We start from the raw sequence: 27,753 nt of genomic DNA, 5'->3' as shown, positions 1-27,753 counted from the left end.
AGGATCAGATCAAAATAATCCAGAAAAGAAAACTTCATTCTTCTTTACATCCACATTGGGATCATAAGGTGCATCTTGAAAAATACAAAAAAAAAGTAGCAATTCTTTCTTCATAAGTATCATAACATGGATAGCCTACAAATATGAATTCACAGTTGCGTCTGCCTCCCTTTTCTTTATTCTACAAAGCATCGTGTACCAATAAGATGTTAATTTGGCGCAAAAATACTACCTATTCAGGTTATAAGCTGTTGATAAAATAATCAAAAAAAGGATACGTGCTCTACAAGGTTAACCAACAGTTCTAAGTATCTTCTTTTCTTCGTCGTAATTGTTATCGCCGGCAAGAACTTAGAAGCACAAACAAACCAAAACAAATTCCATAATGACATGGCCAGTGTCAAAACAAAATTCGCCACCAACTTCACAGATGTTCCTAATTCATCAAATCTTCCTTTGAGTTTCGTTTGCTTCTTCTTTATAAAGAAGAAATTCATTGCAGAGAAACAGCTACAGCTTCTTTTCCTTCTTCCAAGGGAAAATACACAGGTAAAAAACGCTGATAGTGATCACAATTTTCTTTATCGAAAATACACAATACAATACGGTGTACTTTGTCCAAATGATCCTATAAAAATTTTCGTAAATTTAACAAAGCAATTCTCGCAGCAGGTTCCTTGGGGAAATGAAATGCACTAGTAGCGATACACGGAAAAACTTGTTGAAAACCGATTTTTCAACACAAAATCAAAACAATTGTTATAAAAAAATCTTCAAAGTTTTCTTGTTCGCATCCCTGGGACCACATGTCAACAATACATGATCAGCTGGGAAATTATAGCCTGGGACAATCTTCACTGGCCCTGGTTTTAAATTTTATCACAATCTTTACGAAATTCTTCTCCTGCAGTTTCTTGGATACGTCTATCCTCTCCTCTTAATGGAATAAGTAATTCATTCGTAGCGTTGACAACAGCATCAGCTTTAATCATAGTGATATGTCCTCGAAAAACACTAATTTTCTTGTTGATTGCAGAATTGGGACCAAACTTCGGTTTCAAACCGTAACAATTCTTCCCCGTTTCAGCCCAAGTGGGTACTTGGTTGGCAATCACAACCTCACGAAATTTCACACGTGGAATATCTTCTGTTTCTATCATGTTCACCGCAGGATTAAAAACAATTTCACAATGTTCTCCTTCACCTTCTCTCTTCTGTTTCTCTTCCTGTACTTCTGCACGGCAGGCATCTTTAGTAGCATTCTCCACAACGTCTTGTATACCCAAGTCAACGCAATCTTCTTCTCCATCTTCCTCGTTTTCCTTCTGCTTCTAGTACTTTTTCAACCTTTGTACTGCAATTGAATCAACCTGGAATGTTCCTCGCGCAGTCTTGAACTTAACAAAATAGGAATTTGGGTTATCAATATCCTGAATGATTCCTGGACGAAAGTAACGTCTACTAAAATCTCTGATGGATCCTTTCTTCATGGTAATGTCCAAAATCCATACTTTGTCTTCGACTTTGAAATTGGATTTCGAATGACGTTTGTTATAAAATTTCGTTGAAGTCTTATGTCTTTGGAACATTTGTCATGGGCTTTGTCTTGTATTTTTGCAAGTTGCCGCAAACGTTCAGCATTGTCCTGAAGTTGACAGGGTGTGTCCAAAATTGCTTTGTGTAGCATTCTACGTCGGAATCCATGTAAAAGTTCAAAAGGGCTATATCTAGAGGATAAATTGACAGTTACGTTGCGGGCTAACGCAACATATGGCAGCAGTTCTACCCATTTTCCTTGATCTTTATTACACAGTGCAGATTTCATTCTCTGTTCAATGTTTTGGTTAACTATCTCACCAGTCCCATTAGCGTCATGAGCTTGAACATTTACAAGTCGAATCTTAGGTCCAATAATTGCATACAATTCCCTGAATAAGTTAGTAGTAAAGCATGGACCATTCTTTGTGACTATTTCTTTAAAAATACCGTATTTCAAAATTACGTTTTCATAAAGAAAACTACTTACAGAAGACGCAGTTTTATCAGCTAGTGAACCACAAATAGTATAACGGGCAGCATAATCACCAACCACAATCAAATAATTATGTCTCGAAATATTACTTGGGAGTACCACCCGCCGATATCGATGAAAAGACGATAGAAGTGTGGCACTTGAAGATGCGTTTTCAATGTACCATAAGCAGAAATAGGCTTGTTGTTGCTTGTCTGACAAATTAAAAATTCCTTGCATCTGATAGATGTATTGTTTCATATTAGGGAAATACACAGCTTTCACTAAAATGTCATACGTCTTTGAGAAACCTCCGTGACTTGAGCCAATGCCAGAAGTATGAGCCGCATTAAAAACTTTATAGCGCAATGAAACAGGTACAGCAACTAAAAATTTCATACCATTAGATGTCTTTCTGTTTTCTAAACAAAATTCCTTCTTTAACCGTGAAATAAAATGCTTGGTTTTCAATTTTCGGATTTTTCTTTTCCTTTTTTCTAACCAATCAAAATATCCGTATAAAACGAATCCTTAATTTGTTCATCTCTTAGAGAAGGCTTGTCACTTAACATATTATTACACTCAGTAACGGTGGAAGAAAATACTCGAGGATCATCCTCATTCTGTTGCTCATCAAAAATATCCCTGGGGGTACGAGAAAAACGGGAAATAGCATCGGCTTCTACGTTAGACAGCACGGACACATGTGTCACAGTAAAGTAATATTGTTCAATAAAACTAAGCCACCTCGCAAATTTACCTACATTTTTTCTCTGTTTCAGAAACAATAAACTCTTACAATCGGTTTTCGAATAAAAGTGACGTCCTAGTAAAAATAACGAAAGGATCGAAAGGCATATATAATGATCAAAAGTTGAAGTTCATAAGGATGTCTAGATTTTTCACTTTTACTTATACTGCGACTACAATAAGCAATGGGTGCTAACTCTGGGTCATCTGGAGAAATTATAGGTTGCTTGAGCACGGCAGCTAGACCGTGAGTTGATGATTCAAAGAACAAATAATACTGGGTACTTCGAATTATAATGCATTAAATATGGCGATTTTATTAGAAGGTCTTTGATTTTCTTAGAAGTATCTTGTTTTTGTGTCCACTTAAACGGTACAACTTTCCTGAGAAGCGAGTTCAAAGGCTCCGCGATTTTAGAAAAATTAGGTAAAAATCATCTTACAAAGCTAGGTAATCCTAGAAAACTTTCCACATGTATTTTCGTCTTCGGACATTCATAATTACTAATGGAGTCAGTAATTCTTTTGGATATTCGCAAGAAAACGTACGAAATATCGTGTCCCAAAATGGCTAATGAAAAATAAGCCAATTTTGTTTTTTCTCGTGCACGTTTGAGGACCACGTTCACTATTTCATTGACATAACTTCTTGGTGAGATAGTGATAAGACCCTGAGGGTGGGCTGTATAAAATCAATTCCCGGTGTTGAAAAAGAAGTGACATGTTGATATTCCTCAGTGATATTTACCTGGAAAAAACCATAAATATGCCAAGGCAGTACACCAACTAAGACGCGAAATAATGTCGTCTATCCACGGTACAGGAAAATTGTCAGGTGGATATGCAGGTTAATGCCCCTGGCATCCAAAACAAATCTGAAAGATCCACACTTCTTTTTCACGAGAAGAATGGGTGAATTGTAACTAGATACACACCTCCTAATTATCCCTTGTTTGTGCAAAGTACCAACGTGCTTTTTAGCTTCTTCTCTTAAGTGGAAGGGAATTGGAAACAGAGTAGTGTGCACTGGGACGTCAGCTAGCATTTTAATTTCATGTACGTAACGCTTAGCCACTCCGAAATCATCCTCTGACAAAGTAACAGATTTTTCTGTTGCGAAATACGCTTGCATTAAGTTCGCAGTTTGTTCGGAAACTGTACCTATAGCATGACTCTCAGGTAGCGCGAAGTCAGTGAGTTTCCCAAACCTAATTGTGAACTACGTGAATGTCCTGGATAATAGTAACCTGCTAAGGAAGTAACCAATCATTCCCCAACAAAACAGAACATGCAAGTTTGTCTACAACTCTAAAAGTATGCGTAAATGAATAGCCGTCAATTTTGAACTTCAAGACAGCTAACGAGTTGGTTTCAAGTCCTTTACCCGAGATGCTACGAATGATAGTAGGTATTTTAACAAGTCTAGTGTTAGGAGAGAGAAGCTCCCTAGTACAAAAAGTTTCACTACCAGAGTCCAGCAACGCTTTATACTCTTTATTTCCAATTTGATAATTTGATTACCAATTCCAATTGTAATTTTGATACAAGGCAGAATCCTATCCCTAACAATAGGCGTAGTTACCGTGTGGGTCTTGAGAGCAGATCCCCCACTATTCCCTGAATTATTTTCGCTATTTAAAACATTACAATTATCACTTCCCTTGAATTAAGCCATATTGCTTACTAATGTTTTAGCCGGACAATGTGTGTTATTTGCGTGAAACGTACTGTAATTCCCGTTACGCCTATTCTGTTCGTTCTTAGCAATATCATAAGTATTCGTGGGAGAACTCATTCTGCTATGATTATTAATATCCATGTCACTCTTACATTCTGAAGTACAAAAAGAAGAAAAAGAGTTACATTTCTGTTTATGAACTGGAATGGAATCTACAGACTGTTGATTACCACATCCTGTCCCAGCGGATAAGATATCCTGGTGTTCTAAAACTGCAAGCTTTTCGTTCCTCTGCTGTCGTTCTTCGAGAAGAAATGAAACATGAGAATTATCGCGCAACAAAACATAAGCTATCTTTGTGGTAAATTCCAGTCTGCTATACTGCAAGATTTGTTCTTTAGACTTAGCTTTAACAAGTGTCTTATAATTCACAATTAACTCAGCTGACTGTTCTTGTAGCAAAAATTCACACAACGCATTGACCGACGTAAACGGTTTATTACATGTTAGTTTAAAGTACTGAGGCAATAATCCTTCGATCAGAAAATTGTTGCTGTATAGGCATAGCTTTATCAAAAGTAAACATGAGATCTAGCTTATCATAAATATATGTCATAATGGGTTCCCCGTCTTTTTGATCTCTAGATCGAATGCTGTATTTCGTAAGATTCTTAACTACAAAAACTCCAAATAATGTAATCATACGTCTCGTTATGTCTACATACAACAAGTTTACAAATTCGTCTGTTCTAGTTAATGCTAAAACCCACGGTAGGGCCCCATCCCTTAATAGATATGGAAGCAAATGGCGCTTCTTGACTGCGTTGAACTCATAAATGACGCAGTAAGATACAAAATACTCAAAAAAAACTAATAACGTCTTCCCCATACTTGCCGTGAAAAAAATATGGGGCGCACAATTGAATCTAGAGACCTAAGTTGATCTTGTGCCATAATGCAAGAATTCACCATTTACTCTAAATATCTGTAAATAGTGTGTCTAAAAATGCACACAAAAAACAAAATAACAACAAATTGAGAAAGTGCAGGGAGGGTAGTAAAACAAATAGAATTTCAGCAAATTCTAATGGTGGGCGGAGAACAAACTAATGCAAAAATAAATCTTAATTATCTTCAGCTAGATGCGAAAAATCGAGGGTTACAAATATGTGTTCACCCACACAAGATTAACAGTTAAAACCACATCTCCCCCATGTGCAGTGGCCCCTTGTCAGTCTGAAAGGTATGGTATCGTAAGGTATTATTTTATAAAATTTGGAGCTCACTAAAATACAATGAAACACTGGCTAAACTGTATGGTCGTACGTCGGATGGGGTTATAACTTACACATATTGATTAGATATCTGGTTTTAAGCCCAAGTAGTTCCAGCTAAATTGCATTAATATGTCTAATCTCTTAATTGAATGGATAAAGATGCGCCCCAATCTAGAAAAACTAGGACACATATAGGAAGTTATGTAGTTCGTAACATAGTACACCTGGTTTTGTCTCTGAATTTTCTTCAAATACCCATTTAGCAGTATGGATGAACCTCTACAAATAATAATGTACCTATATAAAGTAATTAGCTAATTCAAGACCTATGGAACGAGAATTTGTAATATCACATCCACGAAAGCTCTCCAGTGGTTCGTGTCCTAAGCTAACTGGATCCGGTTTCTACTTCATATTTATATTTCCGCAAGATCCACCTCAGTACTACAGTACCCTCCCATCTATGACTAGGTCTTGTTGATGGTGTTTTCCTGATTGAATCTTCAGTTAAAATATTGAGTGTTTCCACTTCTTTTTCATTTTGACTACATTACCTGTCCACCTGAGATTCTTAGACATAATTACCCTTATAATGTTAAGTAGACTGTACGGAAATTATTAACGGAAATTATTACATGTAATGAAATTTCCGTCGTTCCCTCTTTCCGTTCCTCTTGGGACCGATTGTTCGCCTCTAGATTTTATTTTCAAATAATTCCAGTCTTTGTTTCTCCCTCAAAAAAGACGACCATGTTTCAGAACAGGTGTAATAATCGTTTTATATATCTCGAAATCAAAAGAGTTTGAACTGAATAGTAACACAATTTCCTGCTTTTAGTTGACATGTTTTCGGTCTATTAATGTTGATCCTAGATATATAAAAATGTCCTATATATTGTAAAATTAAATGTGATGTTGATCTCTTATGATTCTGTCAAATGATACGAAGTATAACTTTAATTGAAAATATAAGGACAACATAATACAATAATATCGTGTTGAAGACAGTAGTCCTTCCTAAACAACGGTGTAATCACCTACAAACAAAGTATTTGAAACTATTCTATGCACATGTTTAGTGAATTCAGTCTCTTATATTTGTTTTCAAAATTGTTATATTAACTGCAAAATAAATAACGTCATTCTTGTCACTAGTATTTATTTTAGCCTAGATTTTTCTGAGGAAGACAAAATAAAAGACACATTTCCAAGTGACTTTGTTATTGATGTTCTTGTTTGCCCATTACATTGTAGCCTCGCCTCCGAAGTGTTCATTGCGTTTTGTACTCGTATCTGTCCGTGTGATTTATTGAAAATTGAAGAAGCAAACTATTAATCACAATCCTCTAATAGCAAATAATGATATAATGTCTTTAGCAAAAGTGCATACTGTGCATGTATGTAGAGACAACTTATGCTTTCCAGCTGTTTCAGAAATCTCAAATACTAGAGTGCCCTTCTGAATCAAACATATAAAACTGAATCTAATTTGGCAAATCTCAGAAGAAAATGCATAGAAAGAGTTTCCTATTCCAGAAAATAATTATGTTTTGTACAAGTAGATCTAATGAACAAAATTCGCTAATTAACATGGCCGCATAAATAAAAGGAATGCATCATATTTCAATAATTCATTGAAACATAGGCTGTGTAACACGAGTAAATATGTACCTAGCGTACAGTAATTCAAGGATAGACAATGAGATGAAAACCAACATGCATTAAAGATGTATTCTAAGGCGTATATGGATAAATAAAACATCACAAAAACAAGTTTTATATTCACTAATGTCCTAGTAATTGTAAAATCATAATTTCGTTTTACTCAATATAACAAGTATGTTAATAATTGCCTGATGAAAATCACATTTACGACTAAAATTTGTTAAAATATTAATTGCTGAACTCACCCCTGTCCCTCCACTCCTCAAGGTCATAATCACTGAGGACTTCATTGTCAATTTGATCTCGGTGTCTCTGCCTCCACGACTTATCCTTGGGTTTCCCTGAACAAACAAAGAATCACGATAGTCAACTGTTAATTTGTTTACCTTTAGAATTGAAAAAAATATAAATGTAATATTGGGAATTACTAATAGAAAATAAAAATGTATTTCTTAGTATACTTGGGAATTCATATTTATGCACGACAGTTATTAACACACTGTCACCGATTCAAATTACCAATTATAAGAAATTCAAAAGAATTTTTCATTTCAAAGTAACCAGAAATTAAAATATTCGTGATGCTTTGTCTGTCTAAAATTTGGATAAACTAATGGAAATAAGTGGTGTGTCGCAGTGTTTGATAAAATCTTATAATATTTTGAGAACCATTTTCTAATAAAACGAAGACAATATTATTTCAAGATATTTTGTGCTTCATCTATGATGCAAAATAGCATGAAACAATGTTACTGAATGGTATACGAAGTTTAGATGTCATTTGTTTTAGTACTAACTAAATTGATATAAAAAATGCAAATATAAAGTTAAATTAGAAGAAGAAATGAAATACCACAAAGACACTGGTAAGTTTGAACCGAACTGCATATTCTAAGTAGTAAATCAAATTGTGATACTAGATTTCGCTTTCCAGTTATTTTTGAATCAATATCTTTAGATATGCAAATGAAATTTCAAGAACCCTCTAATTTCAATGGAATTTAATGCTCTGTACAATGTTTATTTATTTTGCGAATACTGGGAGAAATGTAGTTTGGTCAAATGAAATATTTCTAAGATGTATCCAATTAAATAGTCTATAAATTTATAAACCGTAACAAAATTTCATTTTCGAATTTCTATATTTTATCGTAGCTTTGTGTTAAAATTTCACTTTTTACAGTAGGATAAAGAGAATAAGAATGAAAATTTTATTTGCGAAAATATGTTTATATATATATATATATATATATATATATATATATATATATATATATATATATATATATATATATATATAATTAATACAGTGGAATTATGAGTTAATCTATAAAAACAAAACGAGATTTGCCAAAATATGTAATATTGCTTGTGAGGCATTTTTCACATCAAATCGAATTGTGCGCTTCGGAGGTATGACGCCATCAGTATGAAGGATATCAGAATTTGCAGTGTAATTCTTAATCGACTATGACTTCGATTTGGACTAAAAGTAACCATTTTATTATGAAACAGATGTATTGTTTGACCGTTATTCGTGTTATGTTTCATATTTTATTTGAATATTAATATATATTTAAGGAAATATATTTTGAAAAGGAACTTGTGCAGAACGCCATAATGCGTCGTTGCCAAATTTGTACGTTTACTCTGGTAGTCACAATAAGAAAATCCCTGGGTTCTAGCGTTGCAATTCGAGAAGTGGAACTGAGCTGTGAATTGCAGTAAGGATCGACAACTAATTTCTCCTGTATGTATCCAAGCAGAACTCCATGATTTCTTCCTTTATTATTGGCATTACTAAACACTCAACACTACCTGGCAACGCCGCACTACTCAAGTAGCGTTTAGCATAGCACCAAGAACACCTAGTGATCCACCTTAAACCAAGAAAATTAATTTTCTTATGATTTTATAACTGTAGTCATTCATCTTAAAAAGGAAATCATCCACTAATGTTCTCAGAGTTATTGAGGTTTTCTGCTATTTCTTATGGCTCTTTATTTTCTACAGCATCGGTAGGCAAAGTGATTAATTTGAACATACCTCGTCTATCTAAATTTTATACTCTAGATATTATTCATAATGGCAAACAGAGTGTTACTAGTAGTAAGAAGAGTTAGGGATATTTCATTGAATTAGATTTATTTCCTGTCTCACATTTGCATTTCTTTGTTATTTAAAAGGAAACAGGGTTTTGTTCTTATATAGTAATTACTATATTTGAATTCAACTTAGGGATGCTTGTAATATTTTATTGATCCGTTTTAAAGGTGTTTAATCGATAATCAGATGAACGATATTTTTCTTTCTAAATTTTACAGTAAATGGCCTACTAAACGAGGATCAACTCTAACAGTTTTCCTACAAATCTCTGGATTGTCTAGATTCCAACGATACTTGAAGGTATGGATAAAACTTCAAGGTCACTACACTCATTATTAGAACCAGTTTTTCTCGACACTTCGCCCTTTTTCATTCAAATTTTATCCCCTTGGAGTTAAGCAGATTTATATTCCTAATTAAGAACGCAGAAGTAAATTGGAAAGTAATGCCTCAAGAAGAAAGATTGAATGAAGTAAAGAAATAAATATTTACATTTATGTTTTGCCAAAGGTAGTCATTTTGAACATGGAAATAACACATGGAAAGCAAGAGGGATGGCAAAATTCGAAGAAGGTATGTGGATTTCTGTGTGACCTAGAGACCTGCACGGGCCGGGCTTGGGCGGGCCGACTCTGGTATTTCTTTGGGCGGGGCCGGGCTTGGGCGGGCCGATACTGTTATTTCTTTGAGCCGGGCCAGGCTTGGGCTGGCCGACACTGATTTCTCTTCACGTCGGGCCGGGCTGGGGCCGATCAATATCAATTCTTTAATAAATATTGAATTTCGTTAAATGATAATTGGAATAAAGCCAAACGTTGAAGAAGTGTGTCCGTGAAAAATGTTACAAAGAATACAATAGCTATTTACAGTTTGTGTTGCTTAGCGGCTCCACTTTCACTATAGAGGATTGCAGGCATTATGCGGTAAATTGAGCTCTGACCTTGACCTTCACTGAACTCAAAATATAACAAGAAGGGGTGGGAATGTTTTGCCTGTCCCTAAACAATATTGCCATCTTCACTTTATGCTAAAAATCAATTAAGTTAGATTTTTGTTACAGGGAATGGAGTTTTTATTCTCTCGATGACAGGCAAAGTTCTGGGAGGCAATGGTATCATTCGAGATGCAAGCGTCAGGTTGTGAACCAGAGTTTAGAAAATGTTTCTGAGGGTTAGGTCAAATTTAGTACTAAATTTTAAGAAAGATTCGGACTCGAGATATTTTTTTAAAAAATTATCGGGCCGGGGTCGGGCCAAAAACTTTTAAAATTTATCGGGCCCGGGCCGACCTTGGGCCAAGAATTTTGAAAAATTTATCGGGCCGGGCCGGGCTCGGGCCGAAAATCTCCAAAACTTTTCGGGCCCGGGCTGGGCCGGGCCTAGGTACGTTCGGGCTGGATTGGGCTCGGGCCGAAAAATTCGGCCTGTGCAGGTCTCTAGTGTGACCATAGAATCACGCATAATTTTCAATAACTAATTAAACTAACTAACTCATTGGTCTATGGAACCCGGAGGTTCAATGCCGGGTTCACAAATGCTTTCCACTGGCTTCGCTTCTCTTCTTAGCCAACTGTATCAAGTTTTTACTTTGTATTCCTAATTCTGCGATATCCATCTTCATCTTTTAATGTTGTCTCATCAGCGCCTAGGTTTTCATAATGGTCGTTTTCCGATTGGTCTTCCAGTCAAGACTTTGAAAGCGTTTCTACTTTCTTCCATTCTAGCTACATGACCTGCCCACCTGAGCCTCCTAGACTTGATGAACTTAACAATGTTTGGTAAACCGTATAAATTATGTAGTTCCTCGTTATAAAGTTTCCGCCATTCCCCATTCCCGTTCCTCTTGGGTCCGAATATTCGCCTCAGGATCTCGTTCTTAGTCTATGTTCTTCCCTCAAAATAAGCGACATGTTTTTCAACCATACAGAACAACAGGCATGATTACCTTTTTGTATATCTTAAGCTTCAAATTTCTCGATAGAATTCGCGATGACAATAGATTTTGAACTGAATAATAACACGAATTACGTGCTTTTAATCGACATTTAATTTCTTCTTGAATATGAATTTTGTCTGTTAGCATTGAGCCTAGATATTTGAAACTACCTACTTTGTCAAAAGTATTATTTAATATTTTAACGCATCCATCATTTGCCGTATTACGGTACCGACGCACTTCCATGTATTTAGTTTTCTATGCATTTACTTCTAAACCCAAGTTACTGAAATCCTTTAATAGGACCTCTGCATTTTTTTCTATTGTTCTCCTATCCCTTTCTATTGTTCCCCTATTAAATTTACATCATCAGCATAAGCCATAATCTGGTGAACCCCATTCAACTCTAATCCCTGCTTGCTATCTTTGATTTTGCTTATAGCGTATTCCAGGACAAAGTTAAATAACAATATATCTCCTTGTTTTAGGCCATTCTCGACGTGAAAGCTCCATTTTCCTACCCGGACTTTCCTCTGGGATTCATTTAAAGATACCTTAATTGAGGAGTTTGATGCAATAAAGACGTAAGTCTGAAACGTGCGGTTGAGAAAAACGATGTTGAAAATTTAAGTAGTGTTTTTTTCCTACACAAAACAATGTAATATGCAGCATTTTGTTCCGATGTTGAGTTGAAATGTTACCTGGAGGCTAAACAAGCCTGGCAAAAGCCACAAATGCGTTTGATGCAAAAAGGGCGTAAACTCGCTTACGGCCTTATTACATCAAACTCCTTAATTAATTTAATTAGCTTTTTCGGTATTCAAAATTCTGTAAGGACGTTGAACAATGTTTCTCTCCTAACCGAGTCGTAAGCCTTTCTAAGATCAATAAGTAGTTGATGTACCGGTGTATTGTATTCCCACTTCTTTTCGAGTATTTGGTGAATGGAAAATATTTGGTCGATAGTTGATCGATTTCGTCTAAATCCTCACTGACAATCTCCAATAATTTCATCTGCGAATGGGATCAATCTTGCTAATAGAATGTTTGAAAGAATTTTGTAAGATTTTGACAGAAGAGAAATGCCTCGATAGTTATTGCAGTCAGTTTTGTCACCTTTCTGGTGAATGGGAACAATGATTCATTGTTTCCACTCTTGTGGCAATTCTTCCTTGTTCCAGATAAGTATAATGAGTTTGTGTATCTTGTTCCACAATTCTTCGTCTCCAGGTGAAATTAACTCAGCCGGAATTTCGTTTGCGCCCGAAGATTTGTGTTTCTTTTATTTATTTTTGGCGTTTTCTACTTCTATTTCGTTGGGTTCTGGAATATACGATTCTGCAGTGTGTATCTCCCTTTCTCCACGCATATTAGTTTTTTGCTACGTGTTAAGCAAATCGTTTAAGAAATTTTTCCATCTATTTAAGATGCTATCTGTATCCGTGAGAACTGTTCCATCAGCTTTCTTCAATATATAAGCACGAGGTTGATAGCCTTTCTTAAATTCACTGATCCCCTTATACATGTCCCGAATGTTTTTATTTTTACTATTATCTTCAAGTTCCATAATTTTGGCTTTCAAAAATAGCTTTTCTTTGTTTCAAAAGTTTTGGTAGTTTCCCACCTGATGTCTACGAAATTTTGTGTAGTTATTTCTTTCGGATTTTGTAGCCAACGTAATTTTTCCTGTTTTATCTTCTCTGCTAGTTTAATGCATTCCAAGTCGAACTATGGTTTGTTCCTACATATTTCCATGTCTTCCAATTTTTCTTTTGCTGATGATTGCTGAGGAAAAGGATTGAATGTTACCGAAATGAGAATGCTGCGCTGGGCGTGTAACATATGAACCCAGCAAGATGGCTGCAGTGGTATGGTCATCTAATAAAAAGAATAAATGACTATGTAGCCAGAAGAGTTATGGTAATGAAGTGGATGGGCCGAAGGAAAAGAGAGACGAAAAATGAAATGAATAGATATGGTTAAGAATGTCTTCAGGTAGATGTCTAACTCGGGAAGAACCCCGGGACAGGGACCAATGGCGAAAGCTCATCAGGAACATATACTGTACCTAACTGGGAAAAGACGGACACAAAGAGGAATTCCGTTGTAGTAGAGTCTTACAAATCAAACGAACAGGGTTCGATCCCCAGGGAAACTGATATATATTTCTATTTGTGTTTGAAATGCATCTTAGGCTTCAGCCAGTCTCTGCAAAATACAAAATTCTGAAATCTTGTATTTAAAAAAAACAAAAAAACAAGCATATTGCTAACACCACTTCTTCTGCGAATTTCAAAGAGCCATATCTTGCCAGTTCCCCTAGGCCTATCTATCCCGAATGGGAAGCTTTACCATTACTATATTATAAATTATTACGAAGATATGGTCATATATATAAAGAAAGTGATTAAAATATAAATAGGAACTGATCAATTGCATAATAAGTATACTGTGACAAATACGTTGATTTTTTGTTTAAAATTTCTACTATAGTCAGCTTCTTGTATCGAATAATATATACAGGATGGACCATTTATCTTGATATACGCTTACAAATTTAAAATAAATGGACAAAAATGCTGAAACTTTGCCCTATGTAAATATCGGCAGGCGAACATGGTCTAAAGTACCGTGTGATATCATAAGTTTAACAATGCTACCAACTCAACATAAAATTGATTTTTGTCAAACGGTACTACGTCAGGTTATTACATATTTTCAACCTAAATGCTAAACGAAAAATTATAATGTATCATTTATTATTCAGCGTTGCAAACAAAGAATCTTAAAGTACCACAAACATCAGAAACAATCAAATCAAAAACAGCAGTAGTAATGCAAGTGAGACTGTCGGAGTGATGATTATCCAAACTACTTTAACGTCGAATACAACAGTCATCAAGTGACCTATTTCGAACAATTAGGAACAAAGTAACAAGAAATTGAAATTTTGATTTTTTCAAACATCTTTATTTAGGAACAATGTTTTAATAATTATCATATCAAATTACCTATTTTCTTTTCAATAAATATAAAGATCATAATGCCATTTACAGCATTCGATATCTTAAATCGTGAAGGATATATGAAAAATGTTTAAATTTGAAATAGTGTTCACAATGGCGTATTTATGGGAAATTTTTGCCAACCATTTTTGATTTAGTTTGTTTCATAACACAACAACAACAATACTCTATGGTAAGGTGCAACTACAATAAATTCCCGAAATGGCATTATTTTACACAATGATGCAAATTTTAATAGTTTCTACTATATCTCCAGAATGATTTGAGGTATCAAATTACTGTAAACGCCATTACTATCTTCAGATCCATTGAAAATCATCTATGGAATTGGATGAGGTACTTATCTAAGCAGAATTCCGAAGTAAAGGATTTTAAATTCCTTGTGACTATGTTCATATTCATTCGAAATCCGTTATATCACGACCATAGTATAAGACATTAAAGTACTTTGGGTGTGCGTTGCCTTGTCTATCCCAGTTGCGTTATTATTGCTGTAGAAATTATAAAACTGCGACTATTGATGATAGTGTAGCGCCATTAGTTTTCAACACTGAATAAATTAATATAATATTGCTAGTGTTCGTTTAACATGCAGATTAAAAGTATGTAATACACTGACGTAGTGTTATTTGAAAACATATAATTCTATGATGAGTTGGCAACACTGATAGTCTTGTAGTATCACAGATTACGGGAAACAACATTTCATCGCCGATATTATCATGATACACAATTTCATCTTTACTCTATTAGTTTAAAGTGTATCAAGATAAGTAGTCCGCCCTGGTAAAAGCACCCTGATGGTGGGAGACAATTGGATTCACCTAAAACAAGCGCCCTGATGATAAGAGGCAAAGAAGTGTCACGTCAGAAGAGCCCGGACAAAAGGGCAAGGACAGAAAGGCCCGAGTCAAAACGGCCCCGCGTTAAAAGGGCCCCGGTCAAATGGCCCCGCGTCAAAAGTGCCCCGGTCGGAACGGCTCCGCGACAAAAATCCCCACGTCAAGAAATCTGAGATATAGCCTGAAAAACCTCAGTAGTATAAAAATACTTATTACATGAAAAATATTCTGTGGACAATACCCAATTTATTTGTGTTGAAAGGACATACTGTGGGGAAAATATAGCGTTAGTAAAAATATAACGATACGCATGGAAGCAGGGAAAGTAAATATTGCAGATGGATATTGATGCGAAAACTGCAGTGAATGGGGTATGGACGTCATGGCATATAGTTTGGATTCCGCATTATTGGATATTACACAATATGTTTTGAATGGAAAGGGGTAGATTCGACACCTCAATTTAGGCTAGAATTTTCACTCGGTCTCTTTTGTCGCCGGGCTGTTTTGACCGAGGCCCTTTTGACGCGGGCCGTTTTGACTCAGGCCCTTCTGTCCTCGCCCTTTTGTCCGGACCCTTCTGATATGGAATCAAAAGAAACACCTCGATGATGAGAGGCAAGGGGACTCACCTCAAACAAGCACCCCGATGGTGATAGGCAAAGGGACTCGCATTGAAAAAAGCATCCCCACGGGAACAAACTATTACTACATCTACGTTGTTGCTGCTGGGGAACACCGCAACTAGATTTAGTTCATTGTCAAAACAAACCGCGAATGTTTCCAAATGATGTCCATTTCAGCTACATCTGTGACAGAAATTACACTAACAATGTGGACAAAGTTATATACAGCATTACGTTCTATAGAATCAAGTATTTTTTCTATAAAATATCACTTTCTTATTACAGTTTTAGAATAACTGCCTTCCTAACCCCCTGAGTTGGCGGTGTGGGATAAACTATGTTGTCATTTGATAGCATTTGCAGATATCGAAGCCATTAATTTTCCTAATGTGATGTGTACTTCTTGAGATGATGTTTTTCAACTGTCCTGTGTTCCTAGAGGGCATCTTCTTCCCCAATTTCCTAAAAAGCAAATGCCGCCCTACCATTTTAGGCCCTCGAAAAGTGACTATAGTCTGCCTATCACTGAATAAACTATTAAAACATTACGTAATCAATTGCCCTGTTTTAGAGGGAGATTATATAACATTACGTTATAATATACCTCTTAGTAGTAGTACAATTATTATCTACCTTTCACTTAGAAGAATTATCTCATTAATAACATATATCAAATGCAGCGCATGAGAATTACGCCTTACGTTTAGTTGTATTGGAATAAAAAATAAGAAATTGGACTTTTAAGTTTTATTACAAAAGAGATAATGATGAGATAATGAACTGGGAGATCGGGGATTTTAAAATAATAATAAACTAATAAAACCATCTGCGCGTTGTCTTGAAGGATCAGGCAAGATTGATGGGAATTAAGTTCAGATAGCTGAAGGCTGAATTCGGAACTAAATCAAAATGGATTTAATTTAATTTATACATGCCAATGGAAGGTTATGGGTGCAAAAATAATAGAGTCCTTGACTTTCCTTTTCCTCAATTAAAAAATTAAGAGAACATGAAATTAAGAGAACATGAAGAAGAGAGTTTGATTAACTTACTCACATGAAAGATCCAGCAGACAACAGACTTCAAAATTGGGCAGGTACCACTACTCAATCTCACTAGCACTAGCAAACTTCTTTATCTTCTTGTTGCGAATTGAGTTGCTGGGATTGAATCCGCAGAAGAGCATCTCCTTACTTATTTCGCTGTTACTCATTCGTATCGTCGATGAAGTGCAGGTCGCTAAGGGACTCTAGTTTAAGGTGTTCTGGGTTCGTAGCCAGTCTTCACCGTTCTTGGTACCTTACTTCTCTGGGACTGGAGCCTGACGTAAATTGTTCACGATCCTCCTTGGGGCGTCTTACAGTTTGGGGCGTCGTGGTCTAGAAGGTCTAGACGACGAACGTTCCCATGAACTGCACGCTGATATAACAGACAGCACTTCTACTCGGTTCAAGCTGCTCGGACAGCAACTACAACATGGACGGTGCAACCTACTGTACTGGTTCAACTGAACAAATGAACTTTCTAATTCTTGGTTTTTATATGTTCGTATTTCCGTGTTTACTAGAGTTTGTTTATGTTTTCACCATTGAGAAAGTTCTCGGTTAGTAGCACATCCGTGAAATGTGTGTTGACTTTAGCCTTGTTTTTTTCCTAGAATAACTGTCTATTTGTAAAATAACATTGTTTACAGGATATTGTTCAATTTCTGATGAAATTAGATTTTCTTCAAATTAAAACATTTTTCACAAAAACTATAATTCAGCCCGTTCTGGCTTATTGTACATTACACTCTTAAAGAAAAAGTGTTTGAAAAGAATTTCAGTTGGGAGAGATACAGATGGTGACTGAAGAATTGATTCGTTCGATTAAGCACACGAGAAGAAAGTAGAAATTCGTCTATCTAATATGCTGAGTTATAAGAAGCTAACAGTCTTAAGAATTCTGGAATAAAATTACAGACAACAATACACTCGTATTTATTTATTTGTTTGTTTATTGTTTTATCATTACGTTTGGAATTAAGCGAGTATTTCGTGAAATTTACAACAAGTATATCCTCCAGAATAAAGATGTAGATCCTAGTGAATGACTTTGGAAGATTTGATGAAATGAAAATGTTGTAGAAACCGAGGAAAACCTGAGACAACAAACGGACACGAGTTTACATTACTGAGATCCAATTAATGTCCCGTCGTGTAAGATAGGAGTACTATACCACTGGGATATTATGCTCCATTTCATTACTTTGAAAATGAGTAAAGTAGTATTGTTTTTTCTGTTATTGAATAAAATTCTTTTGTTAATAAAGGTGTTTATACTATGTGTTTCTGAGTGAATGCCAAGTCCTTAAAACAAGTGTTAGAACAAAAAAAATATTCACTATTCAAAGACCAAAAATATCTATTTATTTCAAGTGGTTGATGTATTTTAATTTAATGGAACTAATTAATTCAAATCGTTTATAACATGCATTATTTGATAAATGCGTTGCCAACGTAACTGGGATAAGCATAAACAGCTAAAAGTTAACAATGTATGTTCCAACCTTGTTTTAGCTTTTCACTTCTTGACTTTACCAAACGCTCCAAGTAAAAATGGAAAATCGAAACAATGCATTCAAAGCAACTTGTAACCTCTTTCCGACTTTAGTAATGATTTATGGTCGAACATAAATAATAGGGGATCACCAGGAAAAGCTCGGAGTGAGGTAACCTCCATTTTTCCAGAATATAGGAGTGGACAGAAAGGTTTTTGTTTAGAGTTCGCGCCTGTATATGCATTATAGGGATTAAGAGTTCAACAAAGAATTCATATCATGTTCCAGGCTAACATCACGCACATATAGAACATTAACAGGAATTTTTAACTTTCCCTATTTGAAAGAAAATTTCGACTTCATATATAGAGTAATAAGAAAAGAACAACTTTCTTTCATTCTTTCTTCTTTCTATATTTTGATATTGACAATGAGGGCTCCATATCTTTAGGTACAGTCACAAGCAAAAGTTTTTGTAAATGCCATATATATCTATATCTATAGAAGGTGGCCCATTTTAATCTTTCCACGGAAACAACTGGAAAACGGTTGAACATAAATGAACCAAACAAAAACGCAAATAGGAAATACAATAGTGCACATCGAATGGTGATGTCGTGGTGCCACCCAGGGCCGCTCTTCATGGGGGCCCGGGAAACAAAATTTTAAATAGAAACAAGAGGCAAATGATACCTAGTTTGATGGATCATTAAAAACTAAATGTGTTGTGGCAAAAGATTTTACATATCGGTCACCCTTTTCAAAATAACAGCCAAGATATGTTGCCTGTATCAAATAAAAAGTCCAGTACCACTAATATGAAAACGGTTGAACATAAATGAAGCGAACAAAATCTCAAATAGAAAATATTGTGGAGCACATCGATTGGTATTGCTGCGGTGGCTCCCAGGGCTCCCTTCATGGGAGCCCAGGGCACAACTTCAAAATTGTAGATGGAAACATGAGATGAGTAATACATCGTTCGACATATCTCTAAAAACTAAAGAGCGCTGTTGCAAAAGATTGTTCATTTGGGTTACCGTTTTCAAAATGACTACCAAAACATTGTACCTGTATCAGATAAAACGTCCTGTACCACTAATATAAAAATGTTTGAAGATATATGAACAAAACAAAAATTCGAATAGGAAATCACAGAGAATACTGATCATTTCACGGCTTTAGAATGTTGCAACAGAGCAAAAGATGATTAGAGTGAAAGTACCATAATACGTAGGAGGAAATCTAATTCCTACAAAATTATCGTTTCAACTCCCTCCGTAAATGAGTGAAGCAGGAAGGAACGGTGAAACTGCAAATTGAGAACCTTAGTTTTTGAAAATTGTATGTACGAAACAAAGTTGTCTGAAATGTGTTTCTATAAGAGATAGATTCTCTGTTATAAGACTTACAAGACTTTAAGTATGTAAAATTCTTGTTAAATGGTGCCTTCCATTTTGATTGCAAGGAATGATTTGATGGAAAAATGAGTCAACTGAAATGCAAAATAAACCTGTTGAACAATGCAATTTTATAACAAATGTTGAATTTGTTCAACAGTCGTCTGCATGATATTGGTTTGATTCTTTTCCTTCTATGTCTTCTAGCATGTAATAGAATACCGGTACGAGCTTCACTGAATTGTTGTCCACAGTTACATTTCGAATAACTTTCAGCGGTAATCTCAGTTGTGATCCACGGTAACAATACGGTACATACTGCTGCAGATGATTCCCAGGGCAGACAAAATATCTGCAAGTTCCAAAAATGTATTATTAAAACCTTTGCTTCTCATTTCATTCCTGCTTTTTCCCCATCCAATCACACTTTGCAAAACAAATGGGTGTTAAACTTGAATTCCACCTTATTTTTATTCACCTTATTTCACCTTATATTTATTCATTACAGTACCAGTCAATTCTATACACAAATGTTTCGGACAAACCATACCTATTGCAAGTAAAAGTAGGGTTTTCATTTGAGATTTTTACCATTCATTTGCGCTTCACCCATTTACGGCGGGAGATCGGAAAGATAATTTTGTAAGAATTACATTTCCTCTTTTGCATTATGCCAATTACACTTTGATAATATTTTTTCTCCGTTGCATTATTTTCGAGCCGTGCAATGGTAAATACCCTCTGTGATTTCCTGTACGAGTTTTATTCTGTTCATTTATCTCCAATTGTTGTCATTTTAGTGGTACTGGACATTTTATCTGGTACAGGCACCATGTCTTGGCGCCCATTTTGAAAATGGTGACCCATATGAAAAATCGTTTGCCACAACGCTGTTTAGTGTTTGAAGATCTATCAAACGAGGTATCACTTGACTCATATTTCCGTTTAAAATTTATAAGTTGGGCCCTGGGTCCCCTTAAATGCGGCCCTAGGGACACCGCGAGAAAATTATTCGAAGTGCCCTATGCCACTTTCCTTTTTCACTTTATGACTGTTCATTTATCTCGAACCGTTTTCATATTAGTGGTACTGGATATTTTATCTGATACAAGCACCATGTCTTGGCAGCCATCTTGAATATGGTGACCGATTTGAAAAATCTTATGCAACAACGCTTTTTAGTTTTTAAAGATCTATCAAGCGAGGTATCACTCGCCCCATGATTCCATTTAAAATTTTAAAGGTGGGTCCTGGGCCTCCGCGAATGACAGCTCTAGGAGACACCGCGACAACACCATTCGGTGTATCCCATGGCATTTCATATTTGAGTTTTTGTTCGGTTCATTTATGTTCAACCTTCTCTGAGATATTTCCGTGGAATAATTTAAAATGGCTCACCCTGGAATTATACACACACACACACACACACACATATATATATATATATATATATATATATATATATATATATATATATATATATATATATATATATATACATATATATATATATATATATATATATATATATATATATATATATATATATATATATATGTGTGTGTGTGTGTGTGTGTGTGTGTGTGTCTCAAAAGTCCGCTGATATAGAGTATCTCTGTTATTATCAGAGTCACAGTAAAATGTAAGAGGGAAAACCGTCTCCAAATATGATGTGTTCAATCTAAAGTGAAGGATATTTTTTAATCCGAAGAGCCCTCTGGGCTGTACTCACTTTATGAGCCCAATGTTAAATAAAAATGCAACGTTTCCATTTACCTGGATTCACAACATAATATAAATGGGGTAATGTTTAAATGGGGGCTGGCATCGACACGTTAGTGTAAAAGATAGTAACTTCATTCACTTATGTTGTAACCTAGGACAACAAATGCAGCTCAGGATTAATACGTCTAATGGAATCTAATTCTAATAGAATACTTGAGGAACCTTCCAATACGCCATAGTTCCGTCTTGCAGGAGGAAGTAAATGTTCTCACACAACAATTGAGGATCTAGATATGGCGTATGTTCATAAAGTATAACGAGGATCAGTAAATATACAAAATCTGAACTGCACTCATCAAAGGGTATAGGAGAGAGGAACGACGTAAATTGGCGGAGATGCTAGATCCTTTAACAAAATTTCGCATGATGATAGATCTTGACTTGCTATATAAGCGTGTGAAATGTTATGCTGTGCAGCCTCTTAGTTACGAGTTTTGGGAGGTCAAATTTTGCAATATATTTTCCAAAGAAAAACTCATATACCACTCATCCGATTACGGTTAAATTTGGCATGGTAGCTGATCTACTTCTTAGCGTGTGAAATATTATGTTGTGCAGGATTTTTGTTCCCTAATTATGTGCAATTGAATTTCTAAATCATTCGACACATTACGGGCATAATAAGTACCTTTTAAACAAAGGTCCGTCTTAGACAGGAAAAGTGAAAATATAATGAAGGACAACTTTTAAGAGTATATGTATTAAATTCTCAAACAAGATTATCTCCTTATAAAAGTTATTTTCTAGAAAAAGAAAATGAAGAACAAAAAATTGCATTTTATCACCCATAAAACCAAAAACAGAAAAATACAATTTTTTCACACATATGTGCCACAACTAAAGTACGAAATGTCGGTCTAGGTGGAGTAAATGATTACTCTGTTGGTCTACTAGCTTGAAAGTTGAAAGTTCGATTCTGTGGTAGGTTTGCTTTTCCCTTCTTATTTTTAATTTAACCAAAGTTTACTTCTCTTTTTTGGTTCATCCTACTCATACATGGACAAGAACGTCGCCATATAATTCTTTATAGTAGTTTGAGTTTGTAAATTTCTGTTCAGTTAGACGTTAGTGCTATGTTACCACATACGCAAGCGCAGATTAAACACCGCTGTTACGAATTAGTTCGTCTTTGTTTTGAATCGAAATTGTAATATTTTTGTTTTCATTTTCTATTTCAAGAGAGCTCTCTTAGGAAGAGAGGTCGGCTCAGATATTTAGTTTAGAATTTGCGTCACTTGAAGATGATGCAACTTTTCAAATATCTTTAAAAAATGAAATCAAATCTTTAAGTTTAATGTCCCACGATTATGCCGGTTAGGCAAAAGGATATGTTGATAATGAGAAATGAGTGAAATGGTAGAATGAAGAAAGAGGAGGAAACGGGATAACCCCGAGAAAACCCACGAGCACGGTATTTTCTGAACTATTAGAAATAAATTTTAAAAATTGACATTTTTGTTCCTCCATAACAGGCAATGAGACATATTTGACAAATAGCTTGTATTTTTCTCCTGTTGCAGAATACAAGATTAGTACCCAATATTGGCAATAAACATTAAGCATTGTTTGTGACTTCTTCCTTGAATCCACATCTTCCCACGTTTATGTGCGGTCGGTGTTCTTGTTTTAATTCTTCTCCTTCTCTCTTTTCTATCTTGCACATCCTCTATTTTCCATTCCCGCTACCTCAAATCATCTCGTATTTTGTATTGAGGCTTTAACCTAGCCTTTTTCCTGTTACTTCGATATTTTCATTTCTCTTCCTCAGATAATCTTGGGTCCTTGGTTCTACTTGTCCAGGCCATCATATCAACCATTCTTGAGACATTTTAGTCAAGGGCTGTACTTTCATAGTCCCACTTATATAATTGTTCCGTACTTTATTTTTCCTCATAACACTACACATCCACCTTAATATTGTTATTTCCCCTAACTCTATCTTCTTTCCTTAGTCCTTGTTTCACTGCTGCACCAGTGCCAGTCTTGTTGCCACTTTATATTTTAAGCATTATTCCTCTCGCAAGTGTTTAATATGTTAGTTATGATGGACTCATTGGCGTTTAACGTCCCCATTTAATTTCAAAGTTGTGTAAGAAAAACTTAATGTTTATTGTGGTTTATGAAGCACTATAGCTTTGTATCCGAGGATGAATACAGAAATACGCGTATAGAAAGTACATGCATTAGTCACTTGGCTACGAAGAGGCTACTAATACTTATAGAGTATCTATCTCTCTTCTCTTCTTTAGGGTAACATATTGACAGAAGGTAGAATTGGAGTGTATACTCTTACCTTACTCTCTCTGTGTTTACTAATTTAGTGTTTCCATATGACCCAATTAATATTTCACGTGGTCTCGGTTAACTTCCCTAGGGGAAGGGGGGTAATTTTCTCCCTCATACAGAATCGCTGATATTGAACATTTTGAGAAGATTAGGAAATGATTTCAAGTTTGAGGTAGCAAATTCTGATTTAGATATGTGGAAACAAGGAGGAAGAAATGCGATGTGATAGCCAAACATCATCTAATTAAAACCTGTTCTGCTTGTCGTATTATTTGTAAGCCGTAACACTATGGAAATTTGATTTTAGTTTTAGTATTAACTCATTTTCAATGCATAAACGTTAGATTGTTTTGCATTCATATTCCTTTCATTTCCTGGCAATATCTACAAAATATTTTGAATTTTAAGGGACTTTATTTTGTTATTGTTACTATAATGTATGTGATATTAAAATTATAGAGTGGGGTTTTATGTTAATACACATATTGGTGTGTTTATTATGTTTATTAATTTATTTTTGTTTTATACTAGACATAAATTGTCTAGGTGTGTTGAAAGATAAATAGAGGGTAGATTATTGTCGGTTAATAGATTAATAATAAAAAAATTATTTGAATTTTATATTCTTTTCAAAATTTCGATTGTATTTGCTAAATGTTACCATTTTATGGTGCTCAATCTAACCAAGCGTTTTTCTATTTATATGAAGCTTAAAAAGAAACACAATTTTGCAACAGGCGAATCGGAGAACTTTTGTAACTGGTAACTTATGGGATCGATAAAACAGAGAGCGAAGTAAGAAACTACAACTTAGTAAGTATATAGAATCATGTCAGTACATAAATATGAATTGATAGAATGATGCTCATCACTTGAAAATAAGACTACCCTGGATATACTACATATTGTTAATTTGTAGAAAATAGTAGTAAACAACAAATATGTTCGACAGTTTTCATTAGTGGTGTTGAAAGGTAAAAGAAGTTTGTTGATAATTAACGAATTGTAATATCTTTTCAATTAAAATATTATGTGGTTTCTATTTAATGTAAACTTCTAAATTATTTATATTATTCACCGAAATTTTCACACTTGCATAATGGTATTACCGTTAAATTTAGTCAGTGTCACTTGCTCCTCAATAAATTCTTACATGTGCTATTGTTGAGACATCTATTTAAGTTGTAATCAATATTAACTTACGTTTACTAACAGGTAACGAGCAGAACATACCAGACTTACGCTGAACTGTCTCAACCGCTATAGATACGAACATAAGAAAGTTAAGATATTAACAAATTTACCTCTTTTCCTCCCTGACACAGGAGACGTCGCCTGAGTTGTTGTTGTAGTTGTTGTAGACGTTGTTGAAGGCGCTGGAATTTCTGCAAAATAGAATCAACCAATTAGTTTACAAAACCGAATTAATTTAAACTTTTCATTTATTTTCAGTGAACACTACTGAGAACAAAACAAAGTATTCGCTACTACAACGTAAAGAGGTTTTGTATTAATGAGAATTGCAATGAAAGATAGAAGAGAAATCTAGAAAAGTTTCAATTTAAGTGGAAAATAAGAGACAGATTTTAAAAATAATTCTTACAAAACGTTTTACTGTATTTTCGAATTTCATTTCCATTCAGCAATAGTTTCCAAACTTTTCTACTAAACAAATACTGAGGCATTTATTTTGAGAATTAATTCTTCTTTCATGAAACTTTGAACATAAAAGATCGCAACTACGTGCACTAAACTACTCATTTACTGTGTACAATACAATACTCATTTTACTGTGCCCAAATTAAGGACAAGATTTAAAAAGAACTTAATGCTTTTATACTCAATTCCTTTAACTATTAGGTTCATATTCAAAGTAATAAAAAGATGAGTAGCAGTACTAATATCCCATGGTGTAAAGCAGTAATAAATATCTCTTCAGTCAACTTTTCTTTGTAAGTCTCTACCAATATGGAAGAAGAATTGTATTAATAATGCCAATGTTTCTGTAAGTGAAAATATGTCAGAGGGAAGTTGAACTTTGTTTTCTTCATAAATACTAGGACAGTCATTATTAAACGAAGATAAGTATATCATCACGTTTCCAAACAGCATACAAATGTTGAAGGAGCTTGTAGATAATTCGTGCCTGAATGTTCTGTCCTCAAGTAAATTGTAGTTCGTTTATCTAAATGTAGCAGACGGTTACACTTACTAAGTAACTATAAGAAATCATTTAAGATGAAAATTTTGTATTAGTAGCGGTATAGTGAAGATTTACGTAAATGAAGACGATAATCCGTACTACAATATCGTAATTACTATTCTATTTGAAATTACTTTGTACGATAGAGAGGTATGGAATGAGCAATAATCAAAAGTAAACGTTTCATTATTATTTTAGGTGTTTATTTTCAACGTTGAGAATGATTGTCATCCGAAGCGGCTGCTTAAAAGTTTATCAACACTATGTTTATTTGAGTGCTAAAGTGCGCACGCGAAAGAAAATGTACTTTTCGGAACAATTTTATTGTTCCATGAATGCCTGTATCTTAATCTACTTTTCTACATAGTTCCCATCAATATTAAAGCACTTATTGCATCGTAAAACAAGCTTTTGAATACCGTCCTCATAGAAATCTGCCGCCAGATTTGTCAACTATTGTAACATAGTGAATTTTAGAGCTACATCGGCAGTAGTTCACTACCAGAAGGGCCACCTTGCCGAATTGCCCTAAATGGAGTAATCAGAATTAGAGTGTTCTGGTGAAGGCAGCAGTTCTTCAGTACCCAAGTTGGCGGAAATCATATTGATGGTACGGAAATTTGGAGATATGTTCCAGGCGTGGTCAGAGTGACTTTAACGGCTAGGATACTACGAAGTGAAAAGCAAAGAAAAACCACCATTCTATTTTTCCCAGTTTGCTGATAGCTAAAAGCGAACATATGTAATGTGGTATTTATTGATGTAGAAAATGCTTTGACCATGTGAATTGAGAATTGTTGTTGGAAGTTCTAAGGAAAGTTGGATTGGAATGGAAAGATCGAAGACTCGTAAGAAACTTATATATGAACCAACAAGTAAGTGTTAGAATAGAGGAGAAAATAACAGAGAAGAGTGTAATTGGAAGAGGAGTTCGACAGGTGTGCTGTCCCTCGCCTACATTATTTAACATCTATCGAAAAGAGATAGTGAAAAAGAGCCTACAAAATGAAGACGGAACTTCAGTAGGAGGTAAAATTGATTAAGTGTATACGGTTTGCAGATGATGCAGAATCTAAAAAAAAAGTCAATAAGATGTTAGAAAGCTTGTGGAAGGCGTGTGTGGAACATGGGCTGAAAATAAATGTTAGAAAGACAAAAGCCATGGTGATTGAAACGAAGGGATCGGTATCAAATATAGAAGTAGGAAGGGAGAAAATAGAACAGGTGATCAGTTTTCGATACCTGGATAGGTATTATTAGTATTGATATCAAATGTGAACATGAAATAAAAACTAGGATAGGAATGACGATAGAAGCCTTTAAGAGAAAGGAAATGCTATTTCGTGGGACTTTGAATAAAGAGTTGATAAAAAGACTTATGAAGTGCTTCATGTGGAGTATTGTATTGTATGTGTCAGAAACATGAAATATGCTTCTGTTACGCAAAAAAATATGAAAAAAAAAAACGATTAGAAATGTTCGAAATGTTGGTGTGTAGAAGAATGGAGAGAATTAGCTGGGTTGAGTGGAAAACGAATAAGAGGGTGTTAAAAATGATAGGGGTAAAGAACAATTTTAAATATTATTAAGAAGAGTAAGAGATACTGGGTGGGACATTGGTTAA

The 27,753-nt window shown here is 35.0% G+C and overlaps 1 protein-coding gene across 1 annotated transcript in view; it reads right to left on the bottom strand.

Annotated features, from left to right (window-relative positions):
* The window catches only part of LOC145666042 (opioid-binding protein/cell adhesion molecule homolog), a 476,706-nt gene that overhangs the window by 37,173 nt on the left and 411,780 nt on the right, over nucleotides 1-27,753 (bottom strand). The window contains exons 8-9 of the mRNA XM_081733141.1: nucleotides 25,231-25,311; nucleotides 7,627-7,722 (exon numbers count right to left, since the gene is read on the bottom strand). Of these exons, the coding sequence (XP_081589267.1) occupies nucleotides 7,627-7,722; nucleotides 25,231-25,311 (177 nt within the window). The remainder of the gene's footprint in view (nucleotides 1-7,626; nucleotides 7,723-25,230; nucleotides 25,312-27,753) is intronic.

Source organism: Thermobia domestica, chromosome 12 (assembly GCF_964235325.1).
Source record: "Thermobia domestica chromosome 12, izTheDome1.hap1.1, whole genome shotgun sequence".
NCBI classification, from domain to species: Eukaryota; Metazoa; Arthropoda; class Insecta; order Zygentoma; family Lepismatidae; genus Thermobia; species Thermobia domestica.
This window is presented reverse-complemented; position numbering and strand designations above follow the sequence as displayed.